The sequence below is a fragment of the Gigantopelta aegis genome, chromosome 11, assembly GCF_016097555.1.
Source record: "Gigantopelta aegis isolate Gae_Host chromosome 11, Gae_host_genome, whole genome shotgun sequence".
In the NCBI taxonomy this organism is placed as follows: domain Eukaryota; kingdom Metazoa; phylum Mollusca; class Gastropoda; order Neomphalida; family Peltospiridae; genus Gigantopelta; species Gigantopelta aegis.
This window is the reverse complement of record NC_054709.1, coordinates 11,185,887-11,204,046: the sequence shown is the minus strand read 5'-3', so window position 1 is coordinate 11,204,046 and position 18,160 is coordinate 11,185,887. Positions and strand designations below refer to the sequence as shown.

At 39.2% G+C, this 18,160-nt stretch overlaps 1 protein-coding gene across 1 annotated transcript in view; it reads right to left on the bottom strand.

The window, feature by feature from the left end:
* LOC121385190 (neurexin-4-like) overlaps positions 1 to 18,160 on the bottom strand; it is a 52,083-nt gene that overhangs the window by 3,313 nt on the left and 30,610 nt on the right. Inside the window, exons 15-25 of the mRNA XM_041515760.1 lie at positions 16,783 to 16,969; positions 16,051 to 16,169; positions 15,032 to 15,202; positions 12,625 to 12,843; positions 12,143 to 12,265; positions 10,950 to 11,069; positions 9,707 to 9,892; positions 8,144 to 8,283; positions 5,422 to 5,518; positions 3,644 to 3,766; positions 964 to 1,119 (exon numbers count right to left, since the gene is read on the bottom strand). Coding sequence (XP_041371694.1) covers positions 964 to 1,119; positions 3,644 to 3,766; positions 5,422 to 5,518; positions 8,144 to 8,283; positions 9,707 to 9,892; positions 10,950 to 11,069; positions 12,143 to 12,265; positions 12,625 to 12,843; positions 15,032 to 15,202; positions 16,051 to 16,169; positions 16,783 to 16,969 — 1,641 coding nt within the window. The remainder of the gene's footprint in view (positions 1 to 963; positions 1,120 to 3,643; positions 3,767 to 5,421; positions 5,519 to 8,143; positions 8,284 to 9,706; positions 9,893 to 10,949; positions 11,070 to 12,142; positions 12,266 to 12,624; positions 12,844 to 15,031; positions 15,203 to 16,050; positions 16,170 to 16,782; positions 16,970 to 18,160) is intronic.

Sequence of the window (18,160 nt, the reverse complement as noted above, 5' to 3'; positions counted from 1 at the left end):
AAAAAATCATAGTAGCGTTTGTATATTGAATTATGAACGTGAAACAAACATCAAAGAAAATTTGTTCTGATCACATCAGCAAAAAACCCAAACAAATTGTATATATTTTACATAATGGAATAAATATAAAAAACATAAAAAAGGGAATAAACGTTATGAATTTTAACTCCCATATATGTATAAAAAGTACAAGTATTCAGTACCATGTCCTGAAAATTAATACAAGATAACACCGTTGAAGCGTTCGACAGCCTGAGCTAGCACATGTTCAGACAAAACAATTAATAACGTTGTTGCTGATTGGATGACATTTGACCTCTACTGGCTCTAGAGACAGCCAGTGTAGCTAGTCTGCTCTCACTCCCACTTGTAACAAAAAAGGTGGAAACCTTTTTTAATTTTAAAATCCTTTACAATTATTGAATATACTATATTGAACAGTCACCAATAAATACATTTATAGATTATTTCACTACATTTTATGCTATTTCAAGCAGTTTGTATTTCACAAGAGCCTCTTGCCTCGGACTCAAAACAGTAGGACTCAAAACAGTAGACCCGACAAAGCTTCGTACACAGGAGTTGATTGTAACCAGCTGCAACTCTAGGTCATTTGTTTTAATGGCTCTCTCACCAAGAATGGTGTTATTGTTAGCATCTGCTTAATATCGTAACCAGCTCAGCGGCTTTGACAAAATTAATGTCGGCAAGCCTTGGATTTCTTCCTTTTATCAACTCGTGCTGATAAATTATGACATCACAAGACAGTCGGGGAGTATCCTCTACAGTGAAACCTCTCAAAACCGGACCTTCTGTAAACCGGACATTTTTCGCAGTCCTTTTTTAAAAATCAGTACCAAAAATAACCTCTCTAAACTGGACACCTCTTAAAACTGGACAGTTTACTTGGTATCCAGTTTAGAGGGGTTTCACTGTATACATCATCAACACGCATCATCTTACCTCCGAGAATGATTCTCTCAAGAGTGTTGAGTTGTCCTGGATTTGGGTTATACGGATACGTCACGTTTACGACATCACCTCCCCGAGGTCGTGTCTCGATAGGGTCTGGAGCACGGGTGATTTCCTCGAACCCACACATGTCCTCTCGCACTTTACCTAAAGACGACAAAATGTACTTTGAAATACATGTCATTCTTGGAGGTTTTGTTTAAGATGATTTTGTTATGAATAAAGTATCGTTCTTGACTAACCTGAACAACTACTGTCGATGTCTGCACATAATGTCCACTTAAATCTTATAGGGAAAAGACCCTGGTTTTTAAACACTAAGGCATATTTTCACCTAGAGCCTAGTTTTTAAACACTAAGGCATATTTTCACCTAGAGCCTGGTTTTTAAACACTAAGGCATATTTTCACCTAGAGCCTGGTTTTTAAACACTACGGCATATTTTCACCTAAAGCCTGTTTTTTAAACACTAAGGCATATTTTCACCTAGAGCCTGGTTTTTAAACACTACAGCATATTTTCACCTAGAGCCTGGTTTTTAAACACTAAGGCATATTTTCACCTAGAGCCTGGTTTTTAAACACTAAGGCATATTTTCACCTAGACCCTGGTTTTTAAACACTAAGGCATATTTTCACCAAGAGCCTGGTTTTTAAACACTAAGGCATATTTTCACCTAGAGCCTAGATTCAACCCGTAAACATGGACACTAAGTTTGGTTAATTTACAAACCTGCAACAGAGTGTGAAACAAGAGTCTGGGACGTTGAAATACCCTTAAAAATAGACTAAAACGTGATTCCAGAATCGTTACTTCTTAGTGCGTTTTAAAAATAGGGGGAAAAAAGCATTTTGTGGTATTATAGAAATACCAGGATGACCAGAAACACTTTGGATGTACGGAAATGGATAATGTAAACAATAAAATATTAGTAAAGTTTGATTTCAGTCATAATAAACTGTTCTAATATTTAAAAATATGCCTTAGTGTTTAAAAACTAGGATCTGTCCCTTTAATATCTAAGGAGAGTACCAATGAAGTACATGATATGCCCATCAAAAATAAGGTCACGGTGACCTAGTTATGGTATGTAACACACCGTCATCCCAAGTTGTATTTGCATGCAAGTTTTAATGATCCTATATGAATTGATAAGGAACATACGGTCTTGGACAAGGATTTTCTTTAATATGCAGTAATGTGTAAAAAGTAGGTCACAGTGACCTAGTTATGGTACGTAACACACCGCCATCCCATGTTGTACTTGCATGCAAGTTTTAATGATTCTATATGAATTGATAAGGAACATACGGTCTTGGACAAGGATTTTCTTTAATATGCAGTAATGTGTAAAAAGTAGGTCACAGTGACCTAGTTATGGTACGTAACACACCGCCATCCCATGTTGTACTTGCATGCAAGTTTTAATGATTCTATATGAATTGATAAGGAACATACGGTCTTGGACAAGGATTTTCTTTAATATGCAGTAATGTGTAAAAAGTAGGTCACAGTAACCTAGTTATGGTACGAAACACACCACCATCCCAAGTTGTACTTGTATAGCAGGTTTGATGATCCTATAATGAACTGATAACAAAGATAAGCTCTGGAGCTGAAGCTTGAACATTTTTTGACCCCCCCCCCCCCCCCATACCACAAGGGGGCAAGACTTGGCCCAGTGAGTAAAGTACTCGCTTGATGCGTGTTAGGTTTGGGCCCAATTGGGCTATTTCACATTCCAGCCAGTGCACCACGACTGGTGTATCAAAGGCAGTGGTATGTGCTATCCTATCTGTGGCATGGTGCATATAAAAGATCCCTTGCTACTAATGAACAAATGTAGCAGGTTTCCTCTCTAAGACTATATGTCAAAATTACCAAATGTTTGATATCCAATAGCGGATGATTAATAAATCAATGTGCTCTAGTGGTGTCGTTAAACAAAACTAGGGTTTCAGGCATGTCCATCCCGGGTTCAATCTCTAGCATGGCCAGTGGCCTGATTCGGGTCGGAAATTAAAACTCCAAAAATGGAAAGTTTATGGACAGATGTATATATGGACAACGTCATACCATAATATCAGGGTTTCTGCCAGAGGGTAGATTTTTTTGCAGATTTATTTTTCAAAGTTAACCTTTTGACAAAATTAATTACTCTTATCATTAATGTATGATTTTCTTAACCCTAAACCTAAATTTAACCCATTTTCTTTCTGGGGGAGGCCCCCATACCCCCTTGATGACTGTGGTTGCATTCAATTCCATAGCGCAATACTTAAAAATTTCTTTCTGGCAGAAACACTGAATATAACCCATCATAAAAAGGAAAGGAAATATTTTATTTAATGACTCGACACATTTTATTTACAGCTATATGGCGTCAAACACATATGGTTAAGGACCACACAGATATTGAGACAGGAAACCTGCTATCTCCACTTCATGGGTTACTCTTTTCGATTAGCAGCAAGGGATCTTTTATATGCACCATCCCACAGACAGGATAGCACATACCACGGCCTTTGATATACCAGTCGTGGTGCACTGGCTGGAACGAGAAATAGCCCACTGACGGGGATCGATCCGACACTTTACCAGTAGGCTATGTCCCACTTCTCATGACTCGTCAAAGACGGTCGTATAAAAATTCAAAGAATTCCAGTGAAACCTTTCGGTATAAGAGAAATGAAGGTCGGCGGTGGATCCTGGAAAGCTCGTTTCAGTGGGAAGATGTTGTCCACCTGCATTCGGAATATACACCCTTCAAATCCACGGCCGGTGTTAGATGTGTCTGAAATAAAACAACATGTATCACTTTTTAAATATATACACCCTTCAAATCCATGGGCGGTGTTAGATGTGTCTGAAATAAAACAAGTATTAGTTTTTAAATATATACACCCTTCAAATCCATTAATAGTGTTAAGATTTATCTGAAGTAAACCAACAAGTATTATTGTAATCTCTTGGAATATATTGTAGCTAGTGGGAATTTCCCTATTAGCTCAGTTGGTAGAGTGCTGGACTCTTTGTACTGAGAGACCGTGGTTCGAATCCTCTCAGTGGATGTTGATTTTTATCCGTTATATTATAATGTTAAAATGTACAGTCAACGTAACAAATAAACATCTCCCATTACCTTAATTAGCATACATGTCGCCAGTTTCAAATCAATTTGTTACCAAATATACACATTTCAAATCCACAACCCTTATATCCATGAAATCCAAGGTTTCTGTAAACAATATAATCCCTAGAAACGATGACTTCTACAATCAGCATGATCCTTAGAACTTGTATGATCCCTAGAATGTCTGAGAACTAAAACCTACGGTGTTTTTTTGTAACCATAATGATCCCTGGAAGCCAAGATTTCTATAACCCACATGACCCCTGGAAGCCAAGATTTCTATAACCAACCCCCGGAAACCAAGATTTCTATAACCTGCATGAGCCCTAGAAGCCAAGATTTCTATTCTTCTTCTTTGCGTTCGCTGACTACACTTCTAAATTTTATCATACGATGAAGAGCATCGTCCTCTCTAGGTCCTCCTTGCTGCCATAGAGCTTGGTAGCAAGATTTCTATAACCTGCGTGATCCCTAGAAGCCAAGATTTCTATAATCTGCGTGACCCCTGGAAGCCAAGATTTCTGTAACCTGCATGACCCCTGGAAGCCAAGATTTCTGTAATCTGCATGACCCCTGGAAGCCAAGATTTCTATAACCTGCATGACCCCTGGAAGCCAAGATTTCTATAACCTGCATGACCCCTGGAAGCCAAGATTTCTATAACCAACCCCCGGAAACCAAGATTTCTATAACCTGCATGAGCCCTAGAAGCCAAGATTTCTATTCTTCTTCTTTGCGTTCGCTGACTACACTTCTAAATTTTATCATACGATGAAGAGCATCGTCCTCTCTAGGTCCTCCTTGTTGCCATAGAGCTTGGCAGCAAGATTTCTATAACCTGCGTGATCCCTAGAAGCCAAGATTTCTATAATCTGCGTGACCCCTGGAAGCCAAGATTTCTATAACCTGCATGACCCCTGGAAGCCAAGATTTCTGTAATCTGCATGACCCCTGGAAGCCAAGATTTCTATAACCTGCATGACCCCTGGAAGCCAAGATTTCTGTAATCTGCATGACCCCTGGAAGCCAAGATTTCTATAACCTGCATGACCCCTGGAAGCCAAGATTTCTATAACCTGCATGACCCCTGGAAGCCAAGATTTCTATAACCTGCATGACCCCTGGAAGCCAAAATTTCTATAACTCACTTGACCCCTGGAAGTCAGGATTTCTATAACCTATATGACTCTGGAAGTCAGGATTTCTATAACCAGCATGACCCTCGGAAGCCAGTTTCCATGACCCCTGGAAGCCAGTTTCCATGACCCCTGGAAGCCAGTTTCTATGACCCGTACAAACGCTGTAGAATGTCTTACCATTGCTGCCGATGAAGAGGTATTTTGGGTTGTCGAGGATGGTGTCACTTGTGTCAGACACATCAAAGGTTTTATTTCCTGGTGGGTAATCGTCAACCTATACAAACAAAACACAACCTTAACACAGTAACGATTCATCTTGTTATAACACAGTTACCAGACTAGGAAAAAATGAGATGGAATTCAAAAGAAGAGAATGGAAAGGGGGCAGTGGTATATATATTAAAAAACCCCAAAAAAACCTGCCAAAACTAAAAAACAACACCTGAAGTGTAATTTCATTGCAGCAGGAATACCGGGATCAAAGGCGGCCGGCCTTATTATATATTAATTTTAAATGTTTTTATGATCCATCTCTAAACCTCCCCCAAAGTTCCCATGGCATTCCACCTCATGTCAAAATGGAAAACAATGTGTTGAAAAGTTCGATAACAACTTTAGAGTTATTCCCCTTTTACTATAACTAAGATTGGTAATTTCCGCCACTGAACGTTTGACTGAATTCATACAAGTAATTGGTTCGATGATCTTCAAACTTAGAAATAACATCCAATACGCTTTACAGCTTATATAGAAATAAAGTATACATGCCTTGTGTGTGCAGTCATAATGTTTAATCCTTGCAAACATGGTAAATGAGGTTAGATACAGCTTAAAATTGTCATATTCAAATTAAATTAGACGTTAACGTGGTTCCGGAATCTGATCTTTGCAAATGAACAGGGGCATAAAGCAAGTTTATAATTTCCGAGTTCACTTGAACAGAGCCTAAATATTATATGAACTGTATTCTTATAAAAGTTGCAAGACATTTTAGTTTAGATATAATAAACCTTGTGGCAGAACATACTTAATTGAGGGGTTTTTTCCAGCACTTTACAAATGTAAATCTACGTTCGTTTAAAATGAACGGGTAAGGTAAAGTTATATTTCATTAGCCCTACGTCATAATCATGATGGTGCGAAGCCCACTAAGCATACATGAATATATATTTTTATGCTTTATTAATAGTTTTTAACAAATATATTATGCTCAATAAGTTAAAAATACAAGGCTGCAATCGATGTACAACCCCCTCCCCGGCTGTTGTTTACCAAGCCTGCACTATCTAAAAACATCTGAAAAGTAACAGAGCTCATGTTTACTTAAGCCCAGCCACGACTGTTTGCGAGAGACTTCTCAGCTATTAACAGGGTAAAAACACCCCAGAGAAGTGTTTTGGGGCACAAAATGTTAAATAATATACACACAATAATGACACAAAATCCCTAAACATTTTTGAACCAATGCCAGCCATAAAAGAATGGCTCACGAGTGGAGAGGGATCTCACAACAAGTGGTCATTAAGGCATACATCGACACAATAATTATATTTAGATGAACAAGTGGACACTACCAAACAAATAACAAAGTTTAAATCAACAAATGGACACTATTTAAAAAATTAAGTTTAAATCAACAAATAGAGAAGAGAGTTGATACTACTGGACAGACATATACATTTAGTACTTCCTAGGTAAGTGTTGTAACCTATTGGCAAAATTCTTTATTTATTCAATTAAACCAATTACTTTCAAGATTATTACACTATTAAGCACTGTATTAAATTAAATAGGAGTAACACAATTGGTTACCGTAAGAAGTATGAGCAAGTGGAAAAATATATGGGGCAAGTGAATATCTGATTGGCCTTGCCCTGTGGCAAGTAATTTTTTTGAAAATTTTTGAACCCCTGGCTACGATTATGCTGCATTCAGTAGAATTGATGAATATCATATTTTTCCAACTGACAAGTTGTGAAGAGCGTTTGTTTGGCTAAATAACCTGTGAACACAACTTGTGAACTGGGGTAGGTCTTCACAGCTTAAGGAAAAAATGGCAGAGAAACACAAACCATTTGAGTTGGTGGTGTGTGAGATTGGAGTGACAGTGCAGATTGTCTATAAATTGCCTGAACGCTCTCCACGTGGTGAGGTTGTGTTGTAACAGAGTGACAGTGCAGATTGTCTATAAATCGCCTGAACGCTCTCCACGTGGTGAGGTCGTGTTGTAACAGAGTGACAGTGCAGATTGTCTATAAATTGCCTGAACGCTCTCCACGTGGGGAGGTCGTGTTGTAACGGACTGACAGTGCAGATTGTCTATAAATTGCCTGAACGCTCTCCACGTGGTGAGGTCGTGTTGTAACGGACTGACAGTGCAGATTGTCTATAAATCGCCTGAACGCTCTCCACGTGGTGAAGTCGTGTTCACAATTTGGAACTGGGTGAATTCACAATGTACATAAGCATCAAATGAACTCTGCATTTGTACTAATTTTGGAAAGATAAAGTTTGTTTGTTTTGTTTAATGACACCACTAGAGCACATTGATTTATTAATCATCGGTACATCAAAGGCCGTGGTAAGTGCTATCCTGTCTATGGGATAGGTGCATATAAAAGATCTCTTGCTGCTAATCAAAAAGAGTAGCCAATGAAGTGGCGACAGTGGGTTTCCTTTCTCAATATCTGTGTGGTCCTTAACCATATATGTCCAACGCCATATAACCGTAAATAAAATGTGTTGAGTGCGTCGTTAAATAAACCATTTCCTTCCTTTCTTTCAATATCCTACGTCTTATGGACCAATACCACCAGACAATTTTCTCTGTTCAGTACTAAGGTACATCCCGTCATCTGATCAAAAACGTTTGGTGTAATTTCAGTGTATGTGTACTGACCTGTACAATCAGTGTTTTTCCTTTGTTCAGTCGGGTGACCTTGACCTCGTGTTGCTGACCATTGGCGAAATCGATTCCGATGTTTGGTGTGTTAACTTCGTCTCGTTCAAATCCAATATCCAGAGCAACTCTCACTCCACCTGGGACAGACGTAGCACATTAATAACCAGTGTGTATGAGATAAAAAAAACAAGAAGAGAATATTAATTTATATGAGTGAGAGAGAGAGAGAGAGAGAGAGAGAGAGAGAGAGAGAGAGAGAGAGAGAGAGAGAGAGAGTGAGAGAGACAGAGACAGGGTGAGAGAGAGAGACAGAGAGAGATTGAAAGAGGAGAGAGGGTGAAAGAGAGAGGGAGGGTGAAAGAGAGAGGGAGGGTGAGAGGGAGGGGAGCGGACAGACAAAGGGGATGGATGGTATATCAGGAAAATATTATATCAGAAATGTGTGTAGTGGCCTATCAGAAGAAAACCATCACCTCATGATTGCAGTTAGCCATTACCAGATAAAACACATTTGTGTATAGTATATCAAGAGGAAAATATTAAATCAGAAATGTGTGTGGAGTGACATTCAGAAGAAAACCATCAACTTGTTTCTGTCCCGAGATAGATTTCTGGCTATCCAGAGATCGGCCCCGGGACAGACATGCTCGAAGCCTTATAGTGGTATGTGAGCATGAATAAACATTACCTGAGCTGGGCCCTGTTCCACGAAAGAATTGTAGCTAAGGTTAATTGTAGTGACTTACAGTGAATTTTACAACTGGCACCCTAAACTTTACAGCCGTTCCACGAACGAATTGTAGCTAAGGTTAATTGTAGTGACTTATGGTGAATTTTACAACTGGCACCCTAAACTTTACAGCCGTTCCACGAAGCAACCGTACGGTAGTCGTAAGTGCCCCTTTAATGATTAAAATATTCTTTACAAAGAAGTATGAATTAGTTAAATAATGAATTGATTACCGACTTTTCAGAACATCTTAGATGTATTCATTGGTATCAGACATCCATGAAGTAACTTTATCAGTTTATTTGCTAAGCGATAATCGCTGAATGCATAAGACATGAGAGTTATCTCCCGTAATTTCGTGTGAAAGTCTATGGCCTAGAATGTTTTTTCATTGAACGCCTAGTTGTATATAAGGTATTTGGTATATATTAGATCCATTTTTATACAAAAAGTTAGAATCCTTCTTAGAAAATGACAAAATCATCATTTAACTGCCATTTGACAGCTATGTTAGTGGCTTACTGAAGCTATGCCGTGTCGTGGAACGGGCTGGCAATCGTAGCCAAAAATTAAGGTCGTGATTGTAGGTATTTACAGCAATAGTAGTGCTAAGATCACTTCGTGGAACGGGCTGGCAATCGTAGCCAAAAATTAAGGTCGCGATGGTAGGTATTTACAGCAATAGTACTACTAAGATCACTTCGTGGAACGGGCTGGCAATCGTAGACAAAAATTAAGGTCGCGATGGTAAGCATTTACGGCAATAGTAGTGCTAAGATGACCCTCAAACTCGACACTAAAAATTATTTACAGCTAAAGATTTCAAATACCGTTGCTGTTCATTTCGACAGAGATGTATTCCGTGTTCTCCTTGTTTCTCATCTGCATGAGAATTCCCTGTTTGCGCTTGGTGGAGAACCCGATCCTGGCATGCTGGAAGTCGGATGCGGACAATCCCTGTGTCTCGTCAAACGTGTACAGAACCATGTAGTTAGTCTGCAGGTTGACACCAACCTCTGAAGAAGAAAGAAAGTAATGTTTTATTTAACGATGCACTCAACGCATTTTATTTACGGTTATATGGCATCAGACATATGGTTAAGGACCACACAGATTTTGAGAGGAAACCTGCTGTCGCCACTACATGGGCTACTTTTCTAATTAGCAGCAATGGATCTTTTATTTGCACTTCCCACAGGCAGGATAACACAAACCATGGCCTTTGATGAACCAGTTATGGATCACTGGTCGGTGCAAGTGGTTTACATCTACCCATTGAGCCTTGCAGAGCACTCACTCAGGGTTTGGAGTCGGTATCTGGATTAAAAATCTCATGCCTCAACTGGGATCCAAACCCAGTACCTACCAGCCTGTAGACTGATGGCCTAACCACTACGCCACAGTGGCCGGTCCTCTGAAGAAGAAGAATAATTAAATTGATCCAAGAAACCTTCATAGCTCAGTCAAATACTCTAGCACTGAGCTACACTCAAGCATTGTAATAAAGTTAAGGTTTGTTTTGTTTAATGACACCACTAGAGCACACTGATTTATTAATCGTCGGCTACTGGGTGTCAAACACACGGTAATTTTGACATATAGTCTTAGAGTTGAAGAGTTTGTTTTGTTTAATGACACCACTAGAGCACACTGATTTATTAATCGTCGGCTATTGGGTGTCAAACACATGGTAATTTTGACATAGTCTTAGAGTTGAAGAGTTTATTTTGTTTAATGACACCACTAGAGCACACTGATTTATTAATTGTCGGCTACTGGGTGTCAAACACACGGTAATTTTGACATATAGTCTTAGAGGAAACCCGCTACATTTTTACATGAGTACCATGGGATCTTTTATATACACCATACTACAGACAAGATAACACATACCACGGCCTTTGATATACCAGTCGTAGTGCACTGGCTGGAACAAGAAATAGCCCAATGGACCCACCAATGGGGATCAATCGTAAACAGACGGACAAACAGACCGAGACAAAACGTATAGTCCCCTCTGGTTGGACTGGTAAGGGACTAACAGTATACCACAGAAACAAATGAAAACCATACCTCGACCACACATCCATCCCCGGAAAGGCGTGTATGAACAGTCACAGGTATATCCAGAGTATTTCTCTCGGCATGTCCCTCCGTTGAAGCATGGTGAACTGGCACACTTCCCAATACAGCCTGCAGATACAGTCGAATCCACTTTATTGTATATTGTTTTATAGCATAAATTGCTTATTTGCATATTATTCTGCTGCACAGAACCTTTTAGCATTAAACCAATACAAATTATATCGCATAATTGAATAGCTTTATAAAGATAAATATCGGTTAATTCCATTCGAAAACCAAATATAAATCTCTAATATTTGATCATAAAATGTTCCACAAAGCTTTTATCATAAAATGTTCCACAAATCTTTAATATTTTACCAAAAACAACTGTAATTGGACAGCTAAATGTTCTATGTTGGTTAAAAACTAATGTGCACATAATATTGAAAGAAAAAAGTAAATGTTTTATTTAACGACGCATTTAACACGTTATTTATGGTTATATGGCGTCAGACATATGGTTAAGGACAACACAGGTATTGAGAGAGAAAACCTGCTGTTGCCACTTCATGGGCTACTCTTTCCGATTAGCAGCAAGGGATCTTTTATATGCACCATCCCACAGACAGGGTAGTACATAACACAGCCTTTGATGTACAAGTCGTGATGCACTGGCTGGAGCGAGATATAGCCCAATGAACCCACTGACGGGGGTCGATCCCAAACTGACCGTGCATCAATGGAGTGCTTCACCACTGGGCTACGCCTCGCCCCAGATTGTCTGTTGAGGATAGGGGTTATTGGTTAGTGAATGAGTCAAATACCAGGGCCTAACACTTTCAAAAATTAGCCAATAAAGATCACATTATTTGGAGCCGGTACCAGGATGTGAACTCACTACTTACCAGCCTTTAGGCCTAACCAGAGTGTTTTCTCTTTTATAGATACATCACCTGTCTACTAACCATAGGGAATATGCACTAGGACAGGTAATGTTGAAAAGAAAATATAAATTAAAAAAGATCCTGAACCCCCCCCCCCCAAAAAAAAACAACCAGAAGCTGAAATTCATTTTTTTAAAATAACGATTCTAGTGAAAACTTATTCTAGGTTAGAGCCGGAACGTGGACTTGAAACAAGCCCCCACGCCCCACCTTAATGCCGATGACCTAACCTCTTTCTCTTATTTGTTGTCTTACCGAGCGTAACCCCGTATGTGACCTCTTCACGCTCCACGATTCCCTTCATGTCCAGCAGCTGTCCGTTGACCCGTAAACCTCGCATACAGCCCACGTAGCCATCACTGAAGTCAACCGCCGCTCCTAATGGAAACAAAAAGAAAAAAGAAATGTTTTATTTAACCACGCACTCAACACATTGTATTTACGGTTATATGGCATCAGATATATGGTTAAGAACCACACAGATATTGAGAGAGGAAACCCGCTGTCGCCACTTCATGGGCTACTCTTTCCGATTAGCAGCAAGAGATCTTTTATATACACCATCCCACAGACAGGGTAGTACATACCATGGCCTTTGAGAGAGAGAGAGAGAGAGAGAGAGAGAGAGAGAGAGAGAGAGAGAGAGAGAGAGAGAGAGAGATAAAGACAAAGAGAGAGAAAAAAAAAAAAAATCTGATCCATGAGAAAAAATAAAAGGAAAAAAAACCCAGACGGACCTACGATAAGAGGACTGGTTAGATCGAGCATGCGGACAAGGTCTGCGTCTCCCGCCCGGTAGACTGCCGGGAAGTCGTCCACCTTCATCCAGGCCTCTTTACGGTTGTGTTCCACGTGCACTGTGTGCCATGTATCCTCATTCAGAGGGGTTGGGGAGTTGAACGTCACCACCTGAATTCCATTACCAACGTTAAAACGGAACTGAATCTTGTCAGTTTCTGTGAAAAGTGAAAAAGAAAGGAATCTTTTAGTCGGTGAAACTTTTATCATATAGCACATTGATCTATTAATAAATGGCTATTGGATGTCAATCAATATGTAATAGGACATATGGTCCTAGAGAGGAAACCAGCTACATTTTTCCACTAGTAGAAAGGGATCTTTTATATTATGCATTATCCCAGACAGGATAGCACATACCACAGCCTTTGATATACTAATCGTGGTACACTGGCTGAATAGAAATAGCCCAAAGGGCCCACTGATGGGGATCGATCCCAGACTGACCATGCACCACTGGGCTTATACTGTGTTTAAAGAGTGAATACTATACTCTTCAAAAAAATAGTAGGGGAACCTGAAATATTAATGTTAATATCAACTATTAGACCGAACATACGTTTTGACAACAGACATCCTAGTAAAGTAGGGGAACCTGAAATATTAATGTTAATATCAACTATTAGACCGAACATACGTTTTGACAACAGACATCCTAGTAAAGTAGGGGAACCTGAAATATTAATGTTAATATCAACTATTAGACCGAACATACGTTTTGACAACAGACATCCTAGTAAAGTAGGGGAACCTGAAATATTAATGTTAATATCAACTATTAGACCGAACATACGTTTTGACAAAAGACATCCTAGTAAAGTAGGGGAACCTGAAATATTAATGTTAATATCAACTATTAGACCGAACATACGTTTTGACAAAAGACATCCTAGTAAAGTAGGGGAACCTGAAATATTAATGTTAATATCAACTATTAGACCGAACATACGTTTTGACCACAGACATCCTAGTAAAGTAGGGGAACCTGAAATATTAATGTTAATATCAACTATTAGACCGAACATACGTTTTGACCACAGACATCCTAGTAAAGTAGGGGAACCTGAAATATTAATGTTAATATCAACTATTAGACCGAACATACGTTTTGACAACAGACATCCTAGTAAAGTAGGGGAACCTGAAATATTAATGTTAATATCAACTATTAGACCGAACATACGTTTTGACCACAGACATCCTAGTAAAGTAGGGGAACCTGAAATATTAATGTTAATATCAACTATTAGACCGAACATACGTTTTGACAAAAGACATCCTAGTAAAGTAGGGGAACCTGAAATATTAATGTTAATATCAACTGTTAGACCGAACATACGTTTTGACAACAGACATCCTAGTAAAGTAGGGGAACCTGAAATATTAATGTTAATATCAACTATTAGACCGAACATACGTTTTGACCACAGACATCCTAGTAAAGTAGGGGAACCTGAAATATTAATGTTAATATCAACTATTAGACCGAACATACGTTTTGACAACAGACATCCTAGTAAAGTAGGGGAACCTGAAATATTAATGTTAATATCAACTATTAGACCGAACATACGTTTTGACCACAGACATCCTAGTAAAGTAGGGGAACCTGAAATATTAATGTTAATATCAACTATTAGACCGAACATACGTTTTGACCACAGACATCCTAGTAAAGTAGGGGAACCTGAAATATTAATGTTAATATCAACTATTAGACCGAACATACGTTTTGACAACAGACATCCTAGTCAAGTAGGGGAACCTGAAATATTAATGTTAATATCAACTATTAGACCGAACATACGTTTTGACAACAGACATCCTAGTAAAGTAGGGGAACCTGAAATATTAATGTTAATATCAACTATTAGACCGAACATACGTTTTGACAACAGACATCCTAGTAAAAAACGTTCAGGTCTGTTTATCAACACACAGAAACACATTCCATAGTTTGCACATGCATCACGCAGTTGCCCCGTATACGTGCATGGGGTGTCATTCTATATTTTGACAATTTCCAGGAAAGTCCATTAATCACTGTGGAACATTATTTCTGTCAATCTTTTTCATTCTGTTAATCATACAGTTGATAAAAAAACCAGTCAACTTTCAAATTTCACTTCTGACCCCAATCATCCTACAAGATCTTTGGTGGTCATAAACCAACTGTAATACTGAACTACCGGCTGTAATGTTTGCCAAATTAATTCACTATTATCATATAACCATTCCCCACAGCTAATATACCTTACAATTTTGGCAATTGTAAATTCTTATTAGAGTTCCCCTACTTTTTTTGAAGAGTATAGAATGGCCTGGAAAACCTGTGAGACCACTTACGGAACAGTCTGATTTCGATGAAGTCTTGGATTCCTGTGTTGTGGATCATAACGCCGTCGGTCGCCGTTGTGCGGAACTGAAACCAGATGTCACCAGCGTTCTTTGCTTCAAACGTCGCGAATTGCAGAGTTGCATCGACTTTACGGAAAGTTATCACGTTGTCGAATAAATCTGAAAAAAAAAGAAAAAAAAAGAAGTTTAAAGTACATTGTACATTACTTGCAGAAAAAAGTACTCAGTATAATAATACGGTGTTAGACATGGTTAAGGACCACACAGATATTGAGAGAGGAAACCCGCTGTCACCACTTCATGGGCTACTCTTTTTGATTAGCAGCAAGGGATCTTTTATATGCGCCATCCCACAGACAGGGTAGTACACAACGGCTTTTGATATACCAGTCGTTGTACACTGGCTGGAGTGAGAAATAGCCCAATGGACCTACTGATCGGGATCAATCCTACATCGACCGTGCATCAAGCGAGCGCTGTACCACTGGGCTATGTCCCGCCCCCCCCATAGGTTACCAGGTTACCAGATCTGTATTTTGTGATTACCTGTACACATATTACCAGCCACATTGCTTATTTTCAATGCCTGTACACCTGTGTCTATGGACGAGTCACACCTACCATCTCCAGTACTCGGGAATTCCCAACATTATGACATTTTCATAGTCTGTACACCTGTGTCTATGGACGAGTTACACTTACCATCTCCAGTACTCGAGAATTCCCGACATTATAACATTTGCAATGTCTGTATACCTTTGTCTATGATTGAGTTATACTTACCATCTGCAGTGTACTTGAGAATTCCCCGACATTATGACATTTTCAATGCCTGTACACCTTTGTCTATGGAATTTCCAGTTTATGAGACGCCACCTTGGTGTCTGTCTTTATGGACGAGTGATACTTACCATCTCCAGTACACTCGAGAATTCCCACTTTATGAAATGCCACCTTGGTGTCTGTGACCGTGCCTGTGTTTATATCTATGGACAAGTGATACTTACCATCTCCAGTACACTCGAGAATCCCCAGTTTATGAGACGCCACCTTGGTGTCGGTGACCGTGCCTGTGTCGCCAAAATGAAGCTCAAGAACAGGCAAGAAGTCTTTGTGGACAAGGTATCTGAAACATAGACAAACATGATTAACTAAAACATAAACAAACATGTGTATCTTAAAAATAGACAAACACGTGTATGTAAAACATAAACAAACATGTGTTATCTAAAACATAGACAAGCATGTGTATCTAAAACATCGACAAGCATGTGTATCTAAAACATAGACAAGCATGTGTATCTAAATCATAGACAAGCATGTCTATCTAAAACATAGACAAGCATGTGTATCTAAAACATAGACAAGCATGTGTATCTAAATCATAGACATACATATGTATCTAAAACATAGACAAACATGTGTAACTTAACCATAGACAAACATCTGCTTTCGCTCGTTAGATACATTTTAAAACAACTCATGTATTATTCTCTATATATCCTATCCTATTCCTAGCACGGGTACTCGAGTCCTGGGAATGGACTCAGTCTTGCTAGACTCGGTTCGGTACTCGATGGGGGGCCAGCCTCAGTGGTGTCGTGGTTAAGCCATCGGACATAAGGCTGGTATATACAGGATTCGCAGCCCGATACCGGCTCCCACCCAGAGCGAGTTTTAACGACTCAATGGGTAGGTGTAAAACCACTACTCCCTCTTCTCTCTCTCATTTGTCTCACCCTTTATCAGATGTCGGCTGTGGCAGGCCAGCGTCACAGTTGCACGTGTCACTGGCGCCAATGCAGCCCTTCTCGTCTAGTCCACATGTACACTTGAATGACCCTGGTGCCGCACCACCCCAGTAATACATCGGCTGGTAGGTCCGACCCACCCACCAACCGTACGTCTTGGTCTGTTGCAGATCGGCTGTAAGAGAAATCGGTCTATATTTAATACATGGTCTGTTGGAGATCGGCTTAAGAGAAATGGGTCTATATTTAATACATGGTCTGTTTGAGATCGGATGTAAGAGAAATGGGTCTATATTTAATACATGGTCTGTTGGAGATCGGATGTAAGAGAAATCAGTCTATATTTAATATGTGGTCTGTTGGAGATCGGATGTAAGAGAAATCGGTCTATATTTAATACGTGGTCTGTTGGAGATTGGATGTAAGAGAAATCTGTCTATATTTAATACCTGGTCTGTTGGAGATAGGATGTAAGAGAAATCGGTCTATATTTAATACGTGGTCTGTTGGAGATCGGATGTAAGAGAAATCAGTCTATATTTAATACGTGGTCTGTTGGAAATCGGATGTAAGAGAAATCTGTCTATATTTAATACCTGGTCTGTTGGAGATCGGCTGTAAGAGAAATCGGTCTATATTTAATACGTGGTCTGTTGGAGATCGGATGTAAGAGAAATCGGTCTATATTTAATACGTGGTCTGTTGGAAATCGGATGTAAGAGAAATCTGTCTATATTTAATACCTGGTCTGTTGGAGATCGGCTGTAAGAGAAATCGGTCTATATTTAATACATGGTCTGTTGGAGATCGGATGTAAGAGAAATGGATCTATATTTAATACATGGTCTGTTGGAGATTGGATGTAAGAGAAATGGATCTATATTTAATACACTGGTCTGTTGAAGATCGGATGTAAGAGAAATCGGTCTATATTTAATACATGGTCTGTTGGAGATCGGCTGGAAGAGAAATCGGTCTATATTTAATACATGGTCTGTTGGAGATCGGCTGGAAGATAAATCGGTCTATATTTAATACATGGTCTGTTGGAGATCGGCTTAAGAGAAATGGGTCTATATTTAATACATGGTCTGTTTGAGATCGGATGTAAGAGAAATCTGTCTATATTTAATACCTGGTCTGTTGGAGATAGGATGTAAGAGAAATCGGTCTATATTTAATACGTGGTCTGTTGGAGATCGGATGTAAGAGAAATGGATCTATATTTAATACACTGGTCTGTTGAAGATCGGATGTAAGAGAAATCGGTCTATATTTAATACATGGTCTGTTGGAGATCGGCTGGAAGAGAAATCGGTCTATATTTAATACATGGTCTGTTGGAGATCGGCTGGAAGATAAATCG